We start from the raw sequence: 21,544 nt of genomic DNA, 5'->3' as shown, positions 1-21,544 counted from the left end.
ATGTAAGGAATAGATTGACAACAAGATTAAGAATTCTATATATGGACATACTAGGATTTAGCTTGTAATCTTGAACAACAATTAAACAGGAACATGTCCCATGCACCTGCCCTTTGGCTCCCTTACTAAGATGTATCCAGCAAGCCATCGTCAGTAACCACCAAAAATTAAAATGAAGCGATGCTAGGAAAAACTCCGGAATTTCTGACATCTCCAAAAAATTCCCTTCAACATGGCAGCAAGATTCCGATAAAAAAAATAAAATAAAATATGGCAGCTAGACATGTCAGAGACAAGAACATTAGTAACAGCAAGAAAAGTAACAAACTATCAACAAAAAGCTAGTGCTCGAACATCATAAGCTAGTAGCATACTAAATACCTAGAACTCGAAAATAACAATAATCGAGACCATATAATTTGATGCCAACAGAGCTGGTATCATCGATTTTGGTTCCAACTACACAGAGCTCAATCCTCTTCAAGCCTGCATATGTATAGAGATACTAACATCAAATAATAAAATGACAAGAAGGAAGAGGATCCAGAGGAATTGAAAGGAGTATTAGCATATTACTAAATCACACATACAAATATTCACATTTTGGTTCAATGCATTCATTATCAGTCAAGACAAAAGGCTGCAATTTTGAGATTTTAATTTCTAGAATAAGAAATGCTCTCTCAGAAATTACCATTGAATTAATGCATTATAGCCGATTGTCACTCTCGAGACAATTGAGTTCCTTCACTTCATGGGATTACAGAATTTTTTCTCTCGAGTTAATGAACTAATTGGTTAAACTTGCATTTTAAATCGAGGAACGGTTTAATACCCTGTCCACCTATCAATTGACATAAACCAGAGAATATTCTACCCAGCAATAATGAAAAACTTGTCTGTGAAAATATAATTTCAAGTTTCCATAAGATCACTTCCGAAAACCTGTTATGCCCACTCTAGATCTGAAGTATCCTATAGCAAACTCTAAATGAAATTTTTCATTTTTTTTTATGGTTTCTCTAAAATTATTAATAAGATCAGTTCCTCATCTTTAGAATTTGGAAATGTTTCTCATCAAGAATCATAATATTCGAACAAGTTCAGAAGCTTAATCAAATCATTGCCGGAAATGAGCCCAATCTCTATAGTTACCTCTATTTCTTTCCAATAACACAGAAACTGATAGGCAACCAACTTTATTCACTTGTATGTATGAGTATTCATTATCATTAAAGTACAACTTTACTACTTGTAGCTAGGTAGTTTCTGCAAGACCCACATAATACACATTGAACTGGCTAAAAAGAATAACAACAGAGAGGACTATAGTACCTGGATATAACTAATGCAGAAAACGATGCTAGCGATGGGCAGACAACTCTCCTCTGAAGACAAGGAAAAATTACCTCCCACACTCTTCAGTCCTTTCAAGGTGCTCAGCAGTCAGCAGCACATCGCAGGCATACAACATTTGAAGCAGTCAGTTCAAGTTTCACCCCATAGCAGAACTTGGCTACCAGTTCGAAAGTTTTAGCCCACCAGGAATATGAGGTTTATATTGCATGCTTCTTCTCCATCTTCAGATGCTTCTGAAATCAACTTTCCATGACTCCACTTCTTGAGAGCAAAAGAAACTGCATGGAAGACAATTAATGTGTGAACTTGGCAACCAAATAAAATTTTAACTACCATTATAACATCGTGTATATAAAATTAGAGATCATTTTCTTAGTTAACTGTGTTTGAAGTTGAAAAGTTATTCCAATCTATATAACCAGTAACTACAAGTGACAAAAATATACCTGTCAAAATGATGTAAATGTAAACATGAAAGGAACAGAACTTACATTATGAAGATGGAAAGACATTTCTCCAACATCAACAACAACATCACTAGGAAGCCCAGTGGTGCAAAACCTACATTTGCAACAAGAGAAGTTATAATGTCAGTCGACAAATAAGGGAGAATGAGGGCAACTACACTCAAGCACCAGCAATTAATGCATCTATGAACTCTTAACAGCACAAATAAATTTCCTTCTTAAGAAATCTGTCAAATAGAAGCAATAAGCTCATTCTCCAAAATAGAATAAGCTTCTGAAAACGCCTACATCAGCCAATAATGATAGTCTTTAAGTGAGAAGCCGTGTGTGTGTGTGTGTGTACGGCCCTCATTCTATAAATCTGATAATCAAAATATTGACACAGAGAAATGAAAAGGCAGCTAATTAAAGTGTTAGACTTGGGTTTCATTAGTATTTAGTAATTTTTATATAATAATAATAATAAAAAATATACATGTACATATATGTGAAGAATTGGGCCAGTCTCCAGACGGGGTATTCCTCCCCATCCTTGAAACCGAGTCAAAGGAAAATATACCTCCTTGTTGCACACACTGCACCCATCTTCAAAAGAGTCGGGGAACAAATCACCCAATTAGGGACGGTACCCAGAAAGATGATATTAAGTTACAACCCTACTAATAAAAGTTTTAGCACTTGCATGTGCAAACAGTAGCCAAAATCCTCCAGAATCCTCACATTATTTGATAACATTTAATATATGATACCCAGTTCAGCATGTGGACTCGTAAATATACTGATTCATCAGTAATGACTACAGATCGACAACTGCAATTGTTTATTTAAGCAGTTCTCTCTCAAACACACATCATGTTTTTGCACAAACTAATCCGGAAATGATCAGCAAATATCATGATAACCCAACCAAAAAAATAACATAGTTTACCTTGATACATTGATGTATCCAAAAGCAATTGCGTCCCACATTATTAGTCGAAAAAAGGGGATCATCAATGTGTATGGGGTCGATGCTACATGGAGTAAACGAACAAGATATAAGTAGTGGAAGTCAAGAAATCCATATGTCATGCACAGATAAGAAAGCAAAGGATGCCATCATTACCTGCAACCTCTTTCCCTTTATATAAACACCACTTCCCTGTACGGAAATACGCATTTGCCGAGGATCAAAAACATTCCTAGGGAAGAAAAAGATCAAATGTTACCAAGATAAGAGCTTTAGTAGTTGATAAAAGTCTCTTCTCTCTAGCGCTAGGGAGTAAGGGTTTCCTTTGAGACGGTCTCGGTCGTGTCAAAGGTTACAGTTGATTGTGGTGTCGACGTCGGGGGCCTCTCCCACGTATGTTAGTTCTATCTGAGTGTGTTCGTAAAGGGTGGCAAGCGGGGTCTTCCTGGCTAACCAGTATGGAGGAGGAACTCAATGGTTTGGTGCGGAAACTAGCGTTGACGGAGGAAGAGGCGGAGGTGATTGTTCTTCCGGATGATCCAAAGAACTGGAAACCTAGAAAGTTCTTGTTGGTTGGCCGGTTGCTGACGACCAAACCTTACTGTAAGGAGGCGTTGATTGGGACGATGAGGTCACTATGGACGCCGAAGAAGAATGTAAGGGACATACCTAGAGTTACTGCTGTGGCGCTGGAGGGGAGTGATAGGATCATTTTTTCATTTACCCATGAGTATGACCGAAATAGGGTTCTCCTTGGTTGTCCCTGGCATTTCGAAAAAGCCTTGTTTTCCGTTGTTGCGACTGATGGGTTGGATGATCCGAACCAGATTCCTCTCAATAAGCAATTCTTCTGGATTAGGGCTCGGGGTATTCCACCGTTGTTCATGGAGAAGGAGACGGGGATACGAATTGGCAACGCTGTTGGGAACTATGTGCGAATGGATGAGCCGGTACATGGGATTTATTTGGGGACCTCTTTGAAGATCCGTGTGTTAGTTGATGTCGACAAACCTCTCAGAAGGATGGCTGCTGTTAGACTCCCTGGCCAGACAAGGGTGTCCTGTTTTGATCTGGACTACATTAAGCTGCCAGTTTCCTGCTTCTACTGTGGATTTCTTACACATGACAGTGGCCATTGTGAGTTACATAAAGCTGGGGTCATCAAGGATAAACAATATGATGAGTTGTTATGTTCTGAGAAGAGAGATAAGTGGTTTCAACTACAGGAAGAGCGGAGTAAGGTTGACAAATAGCCGGAGGAGTGGACCGGGAGGCGTTTTGGTCTCCTGAAACGTCAGAGTGGTGGCTGGTCGCTGCAGGCACCGGAGTTCACCTTGTCCGGAATGATGAGATCCAGAGATGAGTGGGAAAGAGATGAGCGTGGAACGCCGGGGTCAGATAGTACTGAGGTGAATGACTTGCCGGATTCTTCGATGGAGGGACGTGGGAAGCGGCAGAAGGTGGCGGAGCACACGGGGTTGCATAACGACAACTTAGACCAGGGGAGTAATTTACGGGATGTTTCAATTTCATACAGTCCCGATATGGCCCAGGCCTCAATGATGATAGATACTTTTTTTTTTTTTTTTTTGATCGGGTTAGTTGTTAGTAACTCACACACCCATGCAGTGGTATCCCAGCGCCAGGACACCTGCACCGACATTGCGGCGAAAGCCTGGCAAAGCCAGACTAATCCACTGCACCGCAGACGCACGAACCCAAAGGGTCCCTCAAATCTGCTGGCCACGGGATGGAGCTGAGATTCGAACGCTAGACCTGGGGGTTCCAGACTAGGCCATTCGACCAACACACCACACCACGTGGTTATGATGATAGATACTTGTGCGCTCACACTGAGGGGGTCCCATCCAGCTGTTTTAGAGGAGACATTGGGGGAGGCAGATCTGTTTGCAGGGCGGAAATATGGGAAATTTCCAGAATCTTCGAAAAAGAGTAAGCTAGTGGATGGTGGATTGCCCCACCCTGCCGGACCTGTGGATGGGCCGAGTCGGCCCACAAAATCAAAAAATTCCTATCCAGCTGTTTTAAAGGACACTTTAGGGGAGGCTGTTCTGCTTGTGGGGCGGAAATCGGAGAACTTTCCGCATTCTTCGGACAAGAATATGTTAGTGGATGCTGGGTCTGTGGATGAACAGGGTCGGCTCACGAATTCTAAAAAGTCAACAGGGGAGCGTCCTAAGGCCTCGGAGGCCCCCAATGAAGTGAGGCCCACTGGTCATATGTCTCCGGTTGGGACTAGGACGTTGAAGAAGGGTTTTCCGGTGAGGGCGTATAGAAGAAGGGGAGTGGTATCTACTGCATGTTCAGGGCGTTCTCGTCGCCCTTCCGTGATGGGTCCGGTTTCGACCCATCACGAGTCATGAATCTCCTCTGCTGGAACTGCCAAGGGATTGGGAACCCTTGGACAGTTGATGGACTTAAAGGGATGCTATCCCTAATCAATCCCAAAATGGTTTTCCTGTGTGAGACTCGTTGTACGCAAGGAGAGATGGTTTCTGTCAAACGCTCTTTGGGGTGGAAGAATTGTTTTTCTGTTTCTTGTGCTTTCAGAAAAAATAAAAAGAAGGACGGTTTTAGTAGAGCTGGTGGTTTGTGTCTTTTATGGAATGATGATGCCAAGGTGTCTCTCCGGAGTTTTTCTCAAAACCATATTGATGTGACTGTGGGGAGCCCTTCGGATAAGGATAAGTGGAGGTTTACGGGGATTTATGGCCATTCTAAGGTCACTGAGAGACATTTGACGTGGGAGTTGCTGCGAACTCTAACTCAACAGTGTGATCTGCCTTGGTTGTTAGGGGGTGACTTTAACGAAATCCTTTGGTCTCATGAAAAGGAGGGAGGTCCTTTAAGGTGTAAACGGCAAATGGAGGCTTTCCGGGAGGTAGTGGAGCACTGTGGTGTTAGAGATTTATTGTTTTCCGGGCCTAGTTTTACTTGGAGGGGGAATCGACATGGGGAAGTGATTAAGGTTCGGCTAGATCGGTTCTTGGCTTCCAGTTCTTGGATGAATTTATTCCCCATATCTCGTGTTAGTCATATTCATCCAAATACGAGTGATCACCTACCTATTTTGGTTGAGATTAGACCCCGTAAGCGAAGACGTAGAAAGAGGAAGAAAAAGAAGAGGTTTAGGTTTGAAGAGGTTTGGCTTCGAGAGGAGGACTGTTGGCAGGTCGTACGAGATGGATGGGGAGATGTAAGTGGGGAGGAACCTGTGGTCACAGTGTGCAATAAGATACGACGTACGAGGGAGGTGTTGATGGAATGGAGTTCGAATAAGTTTGGCAACTTGAAGAAGGAGATTGAGTTGATCCGTGCTCAGCTTGCAGTTGGTTTTGACGTTACTGTGGATACACAGTGGGAGGAGATAAGAGGTACACTGGAGTCCAAGCTTAGTGAATTGCTACAACAAGAACAGCTATTTTGGAAACAACGAGCGAAGGTCTTTTGGCTCTCTGATGGAGATATGAATACTAAGTTCTTCCACCAGCGGGCCACTAATAGGAGAAAGAAGAATACAATTAAGGGACTCTTTGATGATAGTGGGAGCTGGTGTACAGATGATGGAGACCTGGAACATGTGGTGTTGACCTATTTTAACTCTCTGTTTGCTACTTCGAACCCTACCGGTTTGCAGGAGGTTGTTGGGATTTTGCCACGGTTTGTCACTCCGGAGATGAATTTGCAACTCACTCGAACTATTGACGAGGATGAAGTTATAACTGCATTGAAGCAAATGCATCCCTCTAAATCTCCGGGTCCGGATGGGTTTTCTCCAGGTTTCTATCAGCACTTTTGGAATGTTGTTGGAGGTGATGTGGTGGCAGCTATCCAGGAGTTTATTGGTAATAATGATCTGCTTCGGCAAATCAACCACACCACTGTAACTCTTATTCCCAAAGTCAAGACACCAGAATTGATGTCTCACCTACGTCCCATAAGTCTTTGCAATGTTCTTTACAAGATTGGATCCAAGGTGCTTGCCAACCGATTGAAGCCCCTCTTACAGGAGATGATTAGTCCTTATCAAAGTGCCTTCGTACCAGGGAGACTCATTTCCGATAATTCATTAGTCGCTTTTGAGATTTCGCATTTCCTTAAAAGGAGAAGGAGTGGGAAGAAGGGGTATGCTGCTTTAAAGTTGGACTTGAGCAAGGCTTATGATAGAGTTGAGTGGCCTTTCTTGGAGGCTATCATGGTCCAGTTGGGTTTCTGCAGAGTGTGGATTGATTGGATTTTGAGCTGTGTTAGAACTGTTTCTTATGAATTTGTCCTGAATGGGGAAGCTCGGGGGAGAGTCCTTCCTCAACGTGGACTGCGGCAGGGGGATCCTATCTCACCTTATCTGTATCTTTTATGCGCAGAGGTTCTTTCAAAATTAATCTCTAACGCGGAGGAGCGGCAGGATATTCATGGAGTACAGATTTGTAGAGAGGCCCCAAGTGTGAGTCATTTGTTTTTTGCAGACGATTCATTCATTTTCTTCAAGGCTGACTTTGAGGAGTGCTTAGTTCTGAAGGAGATGTTTAGGGACTATGAGAGAGCTTCTGGGCAATGCATCAATTATGAGAAAAGTAGTATTTCCTTTAGTAAGAATGTTCCTCGTCTGCGTCAGGAGTGTATCGCTTCAGTACTTGGAGTAGCTCGGGTGGAGAAGCATGATAAATATCTAGGGCTTCCAACTGAGTTAAGTTACTCCAAATCTGAGGCGTTCAATTTCATTACGGAACGTGTAGAGAAGAGAACCGCGGGTTGGAGGGAGAAAACCCTAAGTGCTGCTGGGAAGGAGATCCTCATCAAGTCCGTCGCTCAGTCCATACCTAGTTATGTCATGAACTGTTTCCAGCTCCCGGTACACTTGTGTAACGAATTACATCGGGTGATGGCCAGGTTTTGGTGGGGGGATAAAGGGACTGATGGTAAGATTCATTGGTTGGCTTGGGAACGGATGTGTGCACCAAAGTCTGAAGGAGGTCTTGGTTTTCGTAACATGCAGACGTTCAACCTAGCTTTACTTGCCAAGCAAGGTTGGCGACTTATGCAAGACCCTCACTCCCTTATTGCACGATTATTCAAGGCTAAATATCATCCGAATTTGGATTTTCTTAGTGCAGAACCACAATGTGGAATGTCTTATACTTGGAGGAGTATTTTGGCAGGAAGAGAGTTGTTGAGAAATGGTTTACGTTTTCAAGTGGGTCGGGGGGATACAATCAGATTATGGACTGATCCGTGGTTGCCCCTACCCTATACGTTTAGACCTTTCTCTCTCCCAATGGAAGGTACAGAGGATTGGCTAGTGAGTGACCTGATTGATTCGGAAGCCAAGGAATGGATGGAGGATATCGTCACTGAACTGTTTTCTCCTGAAGAGGCAGAGATTATTACTAGGATTCCTATCTCACTTAGGGGTCCTCATGATCGATATGTTTGGCATTTCGACCGGAGAGGGTGTTTTACTGTCAAAAGCTGCTACCATGCTGCGCGGAATACAGCAATGTCGGGGAGTGTGTTGGCAGCGTCATCTTCTACTGCAAACAACCTTGGGAAGTACTGGAAGATCCTATGGCAAAGCAATGTCCCTCCCAAGGTCCGCATCTTTGTTTGGCGTCTGTTGAAAGGCGTTGTTCCAACTAGGAGGAACTTACTTCAACGACGTGTTCCTTTGCCAGATAGTAGGTGTGTTTTCTGTCATAAGGTTATTGAGGATGACCTTCATGTTTTCAAGAATTGCAAGTTGGTGGTGCCCTTGTGGGTTTGTTCGCCTTTAACACTGCATTCTTATAGTCATCCCGCTCATTCTTTAATGGATTGGATTTTTGATATGCTGGACAAGTTCACCGCACAACAAAGAGAGCTTTTCTTTGTGCTTCTTTGGGTAATTTGGAAGGAAAGAAATTGTGTATTGTGGCAGGATGGTGTTTTCCATAGCTGGAGTTCGGTGTGCTGGGCGGTTCGTTGGCTTGGGGACTATCAGAAAGTTCATACCACTTCTCGACGAAAGGAAAAGCGGCCAAGAGTCTACTGGAGGTTTCCACCTACTGGACGCCTCAAGATCAATATAGATGGGGCTTTTCAGGTGGATAGAGGGAAAGGTGGAATTGGTGTGGTGGTTAGGGATGAGATGGGAACTTGTATGGCTGCGCTAGCTCGACCTTTCTCTCATGTGTCTTCTGCGTTGCAGATGAAGGCTGAGGCAGTGAGAGCAGGGCTCCTCATCGCTATACATCAAGGTTGGACTGATGTGGTTGTTGAGTGTGATTGCTCGGTGCTTGCAGCGGCTATTGCCCGGACAAATGATGATTTTTCAGAAATTGGTCGCATTGTGGACGATTGTAAGGATTATATTCAAACTTTCAATTCTTTTCAATTGCTTCACATTTTCAGAGAAGCTAACAGCGTAGCCAATAGGTTAGCGCATGTTGCTAGTTATTCCTTTGTTGATGAGTATTGGGTTGATGAGAGTCCTGCTATTATTCAGGATGTTCTTGTGGAAGATATTGCTAAAGCTTTAATTGTAAACCGGAGTACAGGCCTAATGTCCCCTCCGAGGTCTGTTGTTTCTATCGTTTGATTATTAGTGTTTTAGGGGTTCTTCCCCTTCCTTTCAAAAAAAAAAGATCAAATGTTAAACAATAGCCATTTAATGCCTGTATATAAAAAACAAAGTAGGCTTAGCATCAGTGTAAAGCTAAAGAAGCACCATGAATGATAGAAAAATTAATCAAGTAATTAATTAATAAACCAGAAGAAATCGTTATCAACAATTGGCTTACGCAAAAAAAATAAAGAAAATTCATCAGAAGGTTTCCGAAGTTCTGCAAGACCATTAGTATAGTGGATAAGCAAAAGCAACCTAGTAATAAACTAATAATCATTGGTACAAATGTGGAACAGAAAAGGACAGAAAGTACTGAAGTTGAAATGGAACTTCAAACTAAACCCAGCCACATGAAATTCACCAGAATAAGCCAGGAGAAAAATTATCAGGACATGGAATACTATTTCCAGCATTGCACAAAATATCTGGAACCTTCACTCAGTGCTACGCAAGAGCATGGAAATTTCTTTTGGTTGGATCGGGTCCATAAAAGCAGTCTGGTCCAGGTGTCTACAGCCCATCAAAACTCTTATCACTACAGGAATTGTGGATTTCTACATTTTGGTGTATTTACTTACATCAGCCTACAAAAGCCGGTTCAAAACAGTGGAAAGTCCTGAAATATCTCTTTTGTTTAGTGAAAAAATTCCCCACTATTGAATCAAACAACCATTCACCTAGGCAACTACAGTTATGCCATGGCAGCAAAGCCCATGGCCCAATGCAAGACGGGAAACAAGTTAAAATATGCAGCAGAGAGAAATTGGTTGACACCACGCATATAAATTCCACTACTTTCTAATTTTTAATTAAGGTTTTAAATATACAATACTTATATTCTTGTTTCTCAAGTTAAATACATGTTTTTACAAATAGCTTCGCACCCTTTACAACAAAAACAGTTAGAAACCACAGTACAATCGTATTATGATCCATGGAAAAACTATAAATGTACAAAGTAGCCTACTATATCATACGAAAGAGAAGATTATAAATGCTAGTATGACATATTGTCATCCAATAGAAACCACACATACTAACAAACAAATATATAACATGGCAAATGAAATTACTTGGTTGAAAGGTCGGCCAAGATGATACTCATGCTGGAGAAAACGCACAATTAGTAGTACCTACAATAAGAGTGAAACAGCAAGTTAAAGAAACATAGAGTACTCGTTGAATTATTTGCATTTTTCTTACCAGCAAATATGTCTAAAAATAAAATCAAAGACCTGACTAAAAGAATAAGCAACAAACTTTCAAAATGCAAAACTATATCATGCAATGCTCCACTAAGAGAGAACAACAGGTTAGTAGAGCCATTTGAACTGTAGGTTCCAAGTTACTTAAATTGCTTGAGTAGATTTGACATGTTCATATATGCTTCCTAAAAATGAGTAGGGAATTAAGTGACACTCCATGGAAATGCGCAAGATTGACGGTAGACCGCTACAGTTTTGCAGGTTGATAAGGTGAGCAATTCTAACAGCAGAATAGAAGCAGAAAAGAGATGAAGTAGTGAATTATGGATTCATTGCTTGCTTTCAGCATTTTTTTGTCTACATTGATTCTGAACTATTCATTTTTTCTGTGCAAATTTTTTAGGCGACAACTTATGGATCTGCCAAGCTTGCAGATTTTGGATTGGCAAGGGTATGTCTTCTGTTCCTCTGTGCCATTCTATATTTTCAATAGTTTTCACAATCATTTTGAATCTTTTCTCCTAATAGTATTCGCTGTGCCTTTTTCCAGATAACCACCAAAGTGAATGAAATTCAAGTTTTGCAGGGAACTGCATTCTAGATGGACCCTGAGGTTTGCCTTCACACTTATAATCTTAATCCATTTAAACAGTAAAGTCCCCCTGATAAATTTTTACTTATTTATAAAATGGTTGATTAGTTTTGTCACATGCATGTTACTCTCTTTCCTACAGTCAATGGACATATTTGATACTGCCATTTTATTGATCATTTGTGATGAGTAGATGAGCTTTAATTTAACAATGTAAAATTTAGTGTTTTCCATTTATTGATCATTTTATGATACTCATGGTTTTGCAGTGGCTAATTATATATATGATGAGTAGAGAAACTCATACTAGTGACTGTGGTGCCCGATGTTAATGGAAATAGTCAAGTTGACAACTATGACTATGGAGATCAACGATGGCAGCAAGTTGTCGAATCTAAGGTAAAATTCGATCTTTTGGCTTATAATTTGACTTTGGTGTAGTTGGGAAAGTTGTAATTGAAGTTGAGATGAAGAACTTTTGTTTAGGAAGTTTGGCCAAATTCCGACTTTGGTTGGGCGGCGCCGCCACATGTGGTGGTGTTTTCCAGCGGCTTCCTGCCACCTCAGGGGCAGTTTCTGCTCCTCTGTGCGATCTACTCGTCGATACAAGCATTTCGATATATAGTTTGTAATTTTTGGAAATCATATGAGTAAGTTATGATTTTTAGGGTTTTCGATTTGTTTCGGTTTTCGATCCGTGAGGATTCGGCCGTCCGATCGACTTGTAATTTTGATATATTGTTCGTATAAGTATTCCGGAGACCTCGGGTGGTCTTGGATGAAGTTTCGCCTCGATTGGCATCACTTTCGGATTTTTAGTGTTTCGGGAGTTTCAGAATTAAATGGTTTTTGTTAATTTGTGTGCTGAATCGAGGTTGTACTTGCTTTAGGTGATTGACAGTACGTTCGGTAATTTATCTTGACTGTTAGAGAAGACGCAGCAGGAATTAGAGGTGAGTAAATCTCACGCGGTTCATTTACGAACCGAGTTACTTAATATGCGGAATTAATTGATAATTGTGAAATCGTTTTCGTAAATGAAGATTTGTTTTCAAATGATATGAACTTGATCGACTACGGTTCATAGGACTGCGGTTCACTGGTAAGAAAATGAATTTTAAGTATAAAAATGAATTTCTCGGTTTTTGGTGCGTGCGAACTATAGTTGGTATTAGTAGGCATTCATGAGTGGATGACTACGTATACATATATTTACGTGAAATATATATATGGATGGCGTGACATTGTGATGTGAGTATGTGTCACGCCCCGGATTTTGAATGATAAATTCAAATCCGAAACCTGAATAATTACAATTACAAAATCCAAATCTCGAAACTTCGAGTTCATTATTACAATTCACTCTCACAATATATTATAAAGCTCAAATGAGCATAACACACCTCACAACTTACAATTGTTGTAAAACTCTAACAATTGCTCTAACTGCACGATCACCGTCCTGGTTCTCCTGTCCTGTAGGATTACCCGCTACACAATTTGAATAGTGTACCGGGAGTTGCAACAACACAAAACCCGGTAAGCTTTTTACAGCCAGTATGAGTAAACAAGAAAGAATTGTTGATTTATTTCCTTACAATTATTATAACTCAACACGATCACCATAAAAGGAAGGATACTCTTGAGGCTCTCTTTTAAGAACTCATTCTTAAAAGACTCAAGTATCCTCAACACTTCTCACATAAGACCCCTCACAGTCTCAAGTAACCTCAACATTACCCTCACATCACTACTCAACAATTGGCAGACAGACTCATTATATATATATAGACCCTTATGAGTTACTCTCAATTTCCCTCATAAGGTTACCACATATATATAGACACTTATGAGTTACTCTCAATTTCACTCATAAGGTCACTCCACATCTGGCAGACAGACTCATTATATATATATAGACCCTTATGAGTTACTCTCAATTTCCCTCATAAGGTTACCACATATATATAGACACTTATGAGTTACTCTCAATTTCACTCATAAGGTCACTCCACATTTGGCAGACAGACTAGAGCTCTAACTGAACGTAACCACTCGTCCGGCCACAGACGTGATTACGATTTAATACTATTAATAACCACCAGCCCGGTACGAGAGCGTGATTCACTAATAGATGCCATGGTCACCTCGTGACCTAGTGATCTCCACAGATCACAACAATTTATTGTTCCTCAACAATAAAACTCAACACCTCTCACAATATATTGTTTCTCAACAATAAACACAATACCTCTCACAATATATTGTTGCTCAACAATAACTCAACACAACTCCAACAATACATATTATTTCACGTAATAATATATATACAGACATTCACACAGGAATGTCTAATACACCAACAATAGTTCATATGATTGCAAAATAAAGCAATTAAATATATTGGGTTCGTAATATGAACCACGTGAGGTTTACTCACTTCGATAATCTCGCTGCGTCTTCAATTCAGCTCAAAATACGATCCACAATCGTCCACCAACTCAAACCGTCAATCACCTAGTCCAATAATGATCTTGACTTAGCCAACAACTCAAATATGTAATTAAACGACGATCCAACGCTCAGATTCAAATTAAACGATGATCCAACGGTCGGATCTGAATTTAATGATGATCCAACGGTCGGATCCTCACGGATCGCCTTTAGGATCATCCTCCAAAATTATCACGAAGATCCAACGGTCAGATCTTCCTGAATCGCCTTTACTAACATCTCCACAAAATTATATGAAAATCCGACGGTCAGATTCTCACGAATCGCCTTCCGAATCACTATTTCTCAATTATACGAAGATCCAACGGTCGGATCTTCGCCCGTGACCTCACAAGGTCACCGGGACAGTCATACGATCAACATATCCAAAATTGAAGCAAAACCGATGGTCAGATCTTCACAGATCGTAAACCGAAGATAAACGTAAAAACGTTAAATAGTAACGTCAAAACGTAAATCCACTATTTATCAACTTTTTCTAACATGACCATGTTATATATCAAAACGCTCGTATGGATGCATAGATCATCGCCTAGATAATGAAAACTCGAAATATGGTCTGATGCGCCGCCACAAGCGGTGGTCAGTGGGCGGTCAACGCGGCGGTCAACGCCGGTCAACCACCTCAGATGGCAAAGTGACCAACTACAAACTGGTTCAAAATGAAAGGGTGATCGACTTCCATACCTGGAGCTAAGTCTGGTTTGGCTTAGATCGTCCTAGATCAAGCGTTGAAGTTGGATTAATCTCGTGCGTCTGATCAGATTCAGATTAAATCAGGGACGTCGAAAAAGTCAAACCATGATCTAGCGTTCTATACACAAAATCGTGATGAAAGGCTTACATGGGGATGATCAGCATGAGGAGGAGATCACGAAAATGGGGACGATCGGCCCATACAACGCCGGAAAAGTCGTTTTCCGGTCGGGTCGGGTTCACATGGCTGGGGCGTCTTCGATCTCCATCTGGGGGCAGCGGCGGGGCAAGGCGGTGGCAGGGAGTGGCTGGGCGGCTCGAGGCGACCTCGGGGAGGGCCGGGTCGTGGCCGGAGGACGAGCGACGGCGCCGCTGGCGTCGGGTCGGGTCGGCGGGTCGGCAAGGGTGGGGAGGGTTTTGCGCGAGAGAGAGAGAGAGAGGGGGGGGACTATTCCGCAAAAATCAGATTTTTTTGTCCTTAATGAAAAAATCAGTTATTTTTCCTATTTATAGAAAATTCCCAATTTTCAAATATTCATAACTTAATCATACGAACTCCGAATATTGCGTTCCACATGTCCACGAACTCGTATCGACGAGCTCTAAAACTTTCATGAAGGAAGTTTTCCCAAATTTTGAACGTATAAAAAGTCAACTTTGTTGACCCCCTAAAAACGTTCGTTTTCGAAAATAAAATCGTTCGAGCTAATTCCACAACTTCTCCAAGCTTCGTACTCGCTCCTACTATCATGAAATCATTTCTAAAAAACCACGGAATTAAATTTGGATTTTTTTCGGGGTATTACAGTATGAACTGTGAATTATTCAGAATGTGGTTTTGTGCGTTTACTCTTTGTGGAAATATGTGATATCATGGGATTGTTGATTTGTTGTGATGAAAGAGTAATCGAGTGGTGGTAACATTTGAGTCATGAGGACTTTTAAATGTTCAGTCTGAGGACCTTTTGTCACATTGGTGATTGAGGGAATTATATCGTATGCTTGAACCTTGGCTGAGGTGACAGGCAACGATTCAGTTAGAGCTCTAGTCTGTCTGCCAATGTACTTCTTAGGGAATAACTTTGAGTTATTGTGTGCCTTTGAGTACAATATACTTCTTGGGGAATAACTTTGGGTTATTGTGTGCCCTTGAGTACAATATACTTCTTTGGGGATAATTTTGAGTTATCGTGTGCCCATGGGTATATTTGTTTAAAGGAGAGTGTCGATGTCCTTTCTTTTGTCGTCCATGTGGGACTTGATTCAAATGAATTATGGAGGTGACGTTGGTTGCTTTAATTTGATTTTGGGTTGAAAAATGATTAAACTGAGATTGTTGATTTAATTGTAATCTCTTGAACTAAAATACATGCACGCAGGGATTACTATATTGAGTGCTTTTGGGTGATCTCCTGAACTAATTTTCTATGCAGAGATTACTGTTTTTATTTAGTTTATTTACGAGTACAATTGTGGTTATTTAGGTTTACTCATACGAGCTTCACAAGCTTACCGGGTTGTTGTTTCAATCCGGTGCACTATTCCATGGTGTAAGGTTTATTGTGTAGGTAAGAGTAACAGTCATCGAAGCTGAGGGTTGGTTGCTGTTGTAGCTTGGAAGTGGAAGCGTACGTTAGTTTTATTCTTCCGCTGTGTAGTGAGTGTGTTTACTTATTGAATTGTCATTCAGTTTAATTTGTAAACTCTTTGTAATTAATATGTGACTCTAAAGAACGAGTCCATATTGATGTTGGTGAGCTCAGTTTGCTTTAGCGCTTAATTTTAATGAAGAATTTTCTATGTGTTTTCTTGTGCTTGTTAAGTTATTGCGTTTCGGATTCGAATTTCTTTATTCGAAATTCGGGATGTGACATATGTACTGAGTTACCATTGAGCTGTTGGGATTCAGCCTTCATAAGTTATTTGAAATACTGCTCTATTCTTTTGTAACGGTGTCAAAAGCTCCTATACTTTTTTTTTTTTTTTAGTGAACAAACTCCCATGTACTGATTTTAACAAAAAAATTTTAGGCCTTACCTTTCACAGCAATATTTAATAATATGTTATTTGTAATATGTATAATTTGAGTTAAAAATAAATAAATAAATAAATTTTAAAAAAAAGCCACAGCAATGCGCGGGCATTCTTTCTAGTTTTTTTTTTTTTTTTTTTTGGTCTGAGGCATTCTTTCTAGTTATGTACCCAAAGCTGTGTCAGATTAAAAAGTCTGAACGAGCAAAATCTTAGTAATGATCTTCACAACCGCCTTCAAAGAGCATAACATATGGTTAAGAAAGTAGGAATTCTAGTTTAACCCTAAATATTTGTATTTCATTTGAAAATATGATTTCGGAATGGATTGAGTTGCCTTGAACATGAACTTAAAATCTATGTACGAAGTGGTGTTAGCTCAGTGGTTAGAGCACCCACTACCTATGTACGAAGTCATGGGTTCGAGTCACCATGGAGGCAGGAGTGAAACCCTTTGAGGCTTTGATCCTCTTTTAAAGAAAGAGAAAAAAAAAACTTAAAATCTATAACAAAGTTCGTTTATTTATTTGTTTTGTGGCCCATTAATGCAGTTTTATGAAAGTGCATCAATCCCAGCATATGTATATGAATCTGAACCGCGTAGTTTAGAAAGGAATTGAGCTGGCTTGAACATGATGTTGAACAGTTTCAACAATGGAAGATATGAGGGAGACAACAATTAAAAACAAGATTAAAGAAGAAACCTAGTGTATAATTTAAGCAGAAAGAAAAGCATCTTTGAGATAGCTCACAAGTCACAACACAAGCCCTGCAGATTTGCTTTTGCATGCAAATCATGACCTCCAACTATGCGCGCCTTTCTTTTCCTAACTACTTTACTCCAAAGTTCACATACAGATTGATTACTGCCTACCCAAGAAAGGGATGTTCCTTGAACACACTTATCAGAGTTCAATCAACTGACAGGCTTGCCCTTGATCAAACACCTATTGCTGTAGCACAAGACCTGCATTGTCAAAAGTCAAAACAGAAAGGGAAGGGTCAATTGGGAATATGGTAATTAGGATTCCAATTGGAATGCATCACAAGTGATCGATCCGGAAGAAAGTTGCAGCATCAAACAAATACTAGCTTTAGATATATCGATCTTCATCTTCAGCAAACAAAAAGCAACACAATTGGAATGGTAGGATTCCCCAGCAAAAGAACTATGAAGTCCACGTGCAAAAGTAGGTGATATGAAAAATAGTTGCCAGTTCTATAATCAAATCTCTAATGGTTCATATATATTAAGGAAGGAAAGCTTTAAAGTAAAATATGGCTCCTAAGAGAAGCAAAACGAACACAGCTTGAAAACACAAAATAATCTTTATATATATCTAAAGGTTCTCTTTGTCAGGTCAGTGATGCCTTAATGATACTAGCTGATAATGCCCTGTTTGGTTATTCAAATCAAAAGGATGAACCCAAAATTAAAATTTGCATTGAGCTGTGGAACCAAATTCATGATATCTTGGTAACCAAACTAATCATAATTTGAGAATTAAGGTATGGCAGAGGTTCACTTTCCTACTCTAGAAAAAGCTCAAGGCTTCCCTCCATTTTTTGGTTTGGAACTTTAAAGAAGTGGCAGGCATCTCTTCATCAAGACATTCCTTGCTTCTCCAAAAATAACAATAGCACCACTGTGCAAGAGAAAGAACCTCTACTCTTTCTTCTTCTTTTATCCTTGTAAATTGTGTTCCTTCCTTTATACAACTTCTTTGCTTCTGAAGCTAGTTTTGGATCACTTGTGAGGTGCTACTTCCTCATAGATTCTCCCAGCAGCCAAGATGAAGCTGGTGGTAGAAGTTGTAGATGCTCATGATCTTATGCCCAAAGACGGAGAGGGGTCTGCTAGTCCATTTGTAGAAGTTGATTTTGTGAACCAGCTTAGCCGAACCAAAACTGTTCCAAAGAACCTCAACCCCATTTGGAACCAGAAACTTGTCTTCGACATCCACCAAACTGAAAACTTCCATCACAAAACCATTGAAGTCTCTGTGTACAACGAGAGGAGAGTCCCTATTCCTGGCCGACATTTCCTTGGAAGTGTAAGAATTCCTTGCTCAAATACTGTTAAAAAAGGCAAGGAAGCTTATCAAAGATTCCAACTAGAGAAGAAGTGGTTTTTCTCATCTGTCAAGGGTGAGATTGGCCTAAAAATCTATATTTCACTAGAATCTGAACCCAAATCTCCTCTACCCCAAACACTAGAAGCCCCTCCTTCCAAGTCTCATCAACTACCAGAAATACACAAAGTCCTATCTCATAGCAAAGTATTCACTGCTGTTCCGAAAGCTGTTGCTACTGTTTCTTTGATTGGCACTTCCTCTGCTCCAGATCCAAAGAAGGAGACGAAAGAAGCAGTAACATTCCATCACCTACAAAAATATCAAGTGCAGAAAGCAGCAGGCATTACCATGCAGCCAGTTCGTCCGCAAGCTCCTCATAGCTACGAAGAAGACTACGACCTCAAGGACACCAACCCTCAGCTTGGTGAGAGGTGGCCAAATGGTGGAGCATATGGAGGAGGAGGATGGATGAGTGGTGGTGAGAGATTTGCAAGCACTTATGACCTTGTTGAGCAGATGTTTTATCTCTATGTTCGAGTTGTGAAGGCCAAAGATCTCCCTCCCAGCTCCATTACCGCAAGTTGTGATCCTTATGTGGAAGTAAAGCTGGGCAACTATAAGGGAAGAACAAGGCACTTCGAGAGAAAAATTAATCCGGAGTGGAACCAGGTCTTTGCTTTCTCAAAAGACCGCATTCAGTCATCTGTACTAGAAGTTTTTGTCAAAGACAAAGAGATGATTGGAAGAGACGATTATCTTGGAAGAGTGGTTTTTGACTTGAATGAGATTCCCACCAGAGTTCCACCGGATAGCCCACTTGCTCCTCAATGGTACAGACTTGAGCACCGCCGTGGAGAAGGCAAGGTTAGAGGTGAAGTCATGGTTGCAGTTTGGATGGGAACACAGGCTGATGAAGCATTCCCAGATGCATGGCATTCAGACGCTGCAACAGTCTATGGTGAAGGTGTTTACAATATCCGATCCAAGGTATACGTCTCACCAAAGCTGTGGTACCTTAGAGTGAATGTGATTGAAGCTCAAGATGTGCTGCCTAATGACAGAAGCCACCTCCCAGAAGTTTTCGTTAAAGCTCAGGTTGGAAACCAAGTCCTCAGAACCAAGATATGCCCAACTAATACTGCTAATCCACTGTGGAATGAAGATTTAGTCTTTGTGGCAGCGGAACCTTTTGAAGAGCAACTGACTGTCACCGTTGAAGATCGAGTCCACCCTTCAAAAGATGAAGTGCTGGGAAAGATGAGCATGCCCATTGACATGTTTGAGAAGCGGCTTGACCACAGGCCAGTTCATTCGCGCTGGTTCAACCTTGAGAAGTATGGCTTCGGTGTCTTGGAAGCTGATAGGAGGAAAGAACTCAAGTTTTCGAGTAGAATTCACCTGAGAGTTTGTCTTGAAGGTGGATACCATGTACTAGATGAATCAACCATGTACATAAGTGATCAAAGGCCAACGGCAAGGCAGCTGTGGAAGCAGCCTGTTGGGATTTTGGAAGTGGGGATTCTAAGTGCACAAGGGCTTCTTCCAATGAAGATGAAGGGTGGCAGAGGAAGTACAGATGCTTATTGTGTAGCTAAATATGGCCAGAAATGGGTTCGCACCAGAACAATTCTCGACACACTGAGTCCTAGATGGAATGAGCAGTACACATGGGAAGTTTATGATCCCTGCACCGTGATAACGTTGGGAGTTTTCGACAATTGCCACCTTGGTGGTGCTGAGAAACCAACACCAATGGCAGCCAGTGCAGCAAGAGATTCACGAATTGGCAAGGTACGCATTCGACTGTCAACACTTGAAGCTCATCGAATGTATACACACTCATATCCACTCCTTGTTCTGCAACCTAATGGAGTAAAGAAAATGGGAGAACTCCAACTAGCAGTTCGGTTCACCACCCTTTCTCTAGCTAACATGATCTATGTTTATGGACACCCTTTGCTGCCAAAAATGCATTACTTGCATCCTTTCACAGTGAACCAAGTAGACAACTTACGATACCAAGCAATGAACATTGTAGCAGCGAGGCTTGGCAGAGCTGAACCCCCGCTTAGAAAGGAGGTGGTAGAGTACATGTTAGATGTTGATTCACACATGTGGAGCATGAGAAGGAGCAAAGCCAACTTCTTTCGAATCATGTCACTGCTTTCCAGCATGTTCTGCATGAGCAGATGGTTTGGTGATGTATGCAATTGGAAAAACTCCATGACAACAGTCCTCGTTCACATTTTGTTTCTGATACTGATTTGGTACCCAGAGTTGATACTTCCAACTCTTTTTGTCTACATGTTCCTTATTGGAATGTGGAACTATAGATTCAGGCCTAGACATCCTCCTCATATGGATATCAAGCTTTCATGGGCTGAAGCAGTTCACCCGGATGAGCTTGATGAAGAATTTGACACATTTCCGAGCTCAAGACCACACGACATTGTTCGAATGAGGTATGACAGGATTAGGAGTGTGGCAGGGAGGATACAGACCGTTGTGGGTGACATAGCAACACAAGGAGAAAGGTTTCAGTCTCTACTCAGCTGGAGAGACCCAAGAGCAACCAGCCTTTTCATAATGTTCAGTCTTTGTGCAGCTGTGGTTCTTTATGCGACCCCCTTTAGAGTGGTTGCTTTGATTGCAGGATTGTATTACTTGAGGCACCCAAGGTTTCGAAGCAAGCTGCCTTCTGCACCAAGCAATTTCTTCAGGAGATTATCAGCTCGACCAGACAGCTTACTATGAAACTAATCACTGGAAAAACTTAACAGTTCCTTATGTTCTATGTTAACCCACCTTATCTGGAGCTTGTTCTTTAATAAATTGTGTTTAAATTTCTTTTGTACCAGGTGTACATCATAATAAACAATTCAAGATGATTTTGTAGATTGTTCTTGGAGATCAGATTTATTCAGATAGAAAACCATCAGAGTAAGCTTGATCTATTTGTTCCAACGTGATTATATTATCCATCTCGCATCACGTTCAAATACATATATTGTATCAAAACTTTAAAAGAAAAAAA

General features: G+C 40.9%; 1 protein-coding gene and 1 long non-coding RNA gene across 2 annotated transcripts; one reads left to right on the top strand and one right to left on the bottom strand.

The window, feature by feature from the left end:
• Positions 1-67: 67 nt before the first annotated feature.
• Positions 68-10,691, bottom strand: LOC133714932 (uncharacterized). Its single transcript, XR_009848885.1, has 6 exons — positions 10,471-10,691; positions 2,932-3,007; positions 2,755-2,839; positions 1,851-1,920; positions 1,336-1,637; positions 68-486 (listed from the first exon to the last, which is right to left on the bottom strand). It is a non-coding gene; the product is annotated as an uncharacterized LOC133714932 (long non-coding RNA).
• A 6,505-nt stretch (positions 10,692-17,196) lies between these two features.
• LOC133714930 (FT-interacting protein 1) lies at positions 17,197-21,461 on the top strand. Its single transcript, XM_062141215.1, has one exon. It carries the CDS (start codon positions 18,229-18,231, stop codon positions 21,262-21,264), a length of 3,036 nt encoding a protein of 1,011 aa, XP_061997199.1. The 5' UTR covers positions 17,197-18,228; the 3' UTR covers positions 21,265-21,461.
• Positions 21,462-21,544: the final 83 nt, after the last annotated feature.

The sequence above is a fragment of the Rosa rugosa genome, chromosome 6 (genome assembly GCF_958449725.1).
Source record: "Rosa rugosa chromosome 6, drRosRugo1.1, whole genome shotgun sequence".
NCBI lineage: Eukaryota > Viridiplantae > Streptophyta > Magnoliopsida > Rosales > Rosaceae > Rosa > Rosa rugosa.
This window is presented reverse-complemented; position numbering and strand designations above follow the sequence as displayed.

Bases quoted from the DNA above. Each gene is read 5' to 3' on its own strand.
- LOC133714930 (XM_062141215.1), top strand. From the start codon at position 18,229: ATGAAGCTGGTGGTAGAAGTTGTAGATGCTCATGATCTTATGCCCAAA.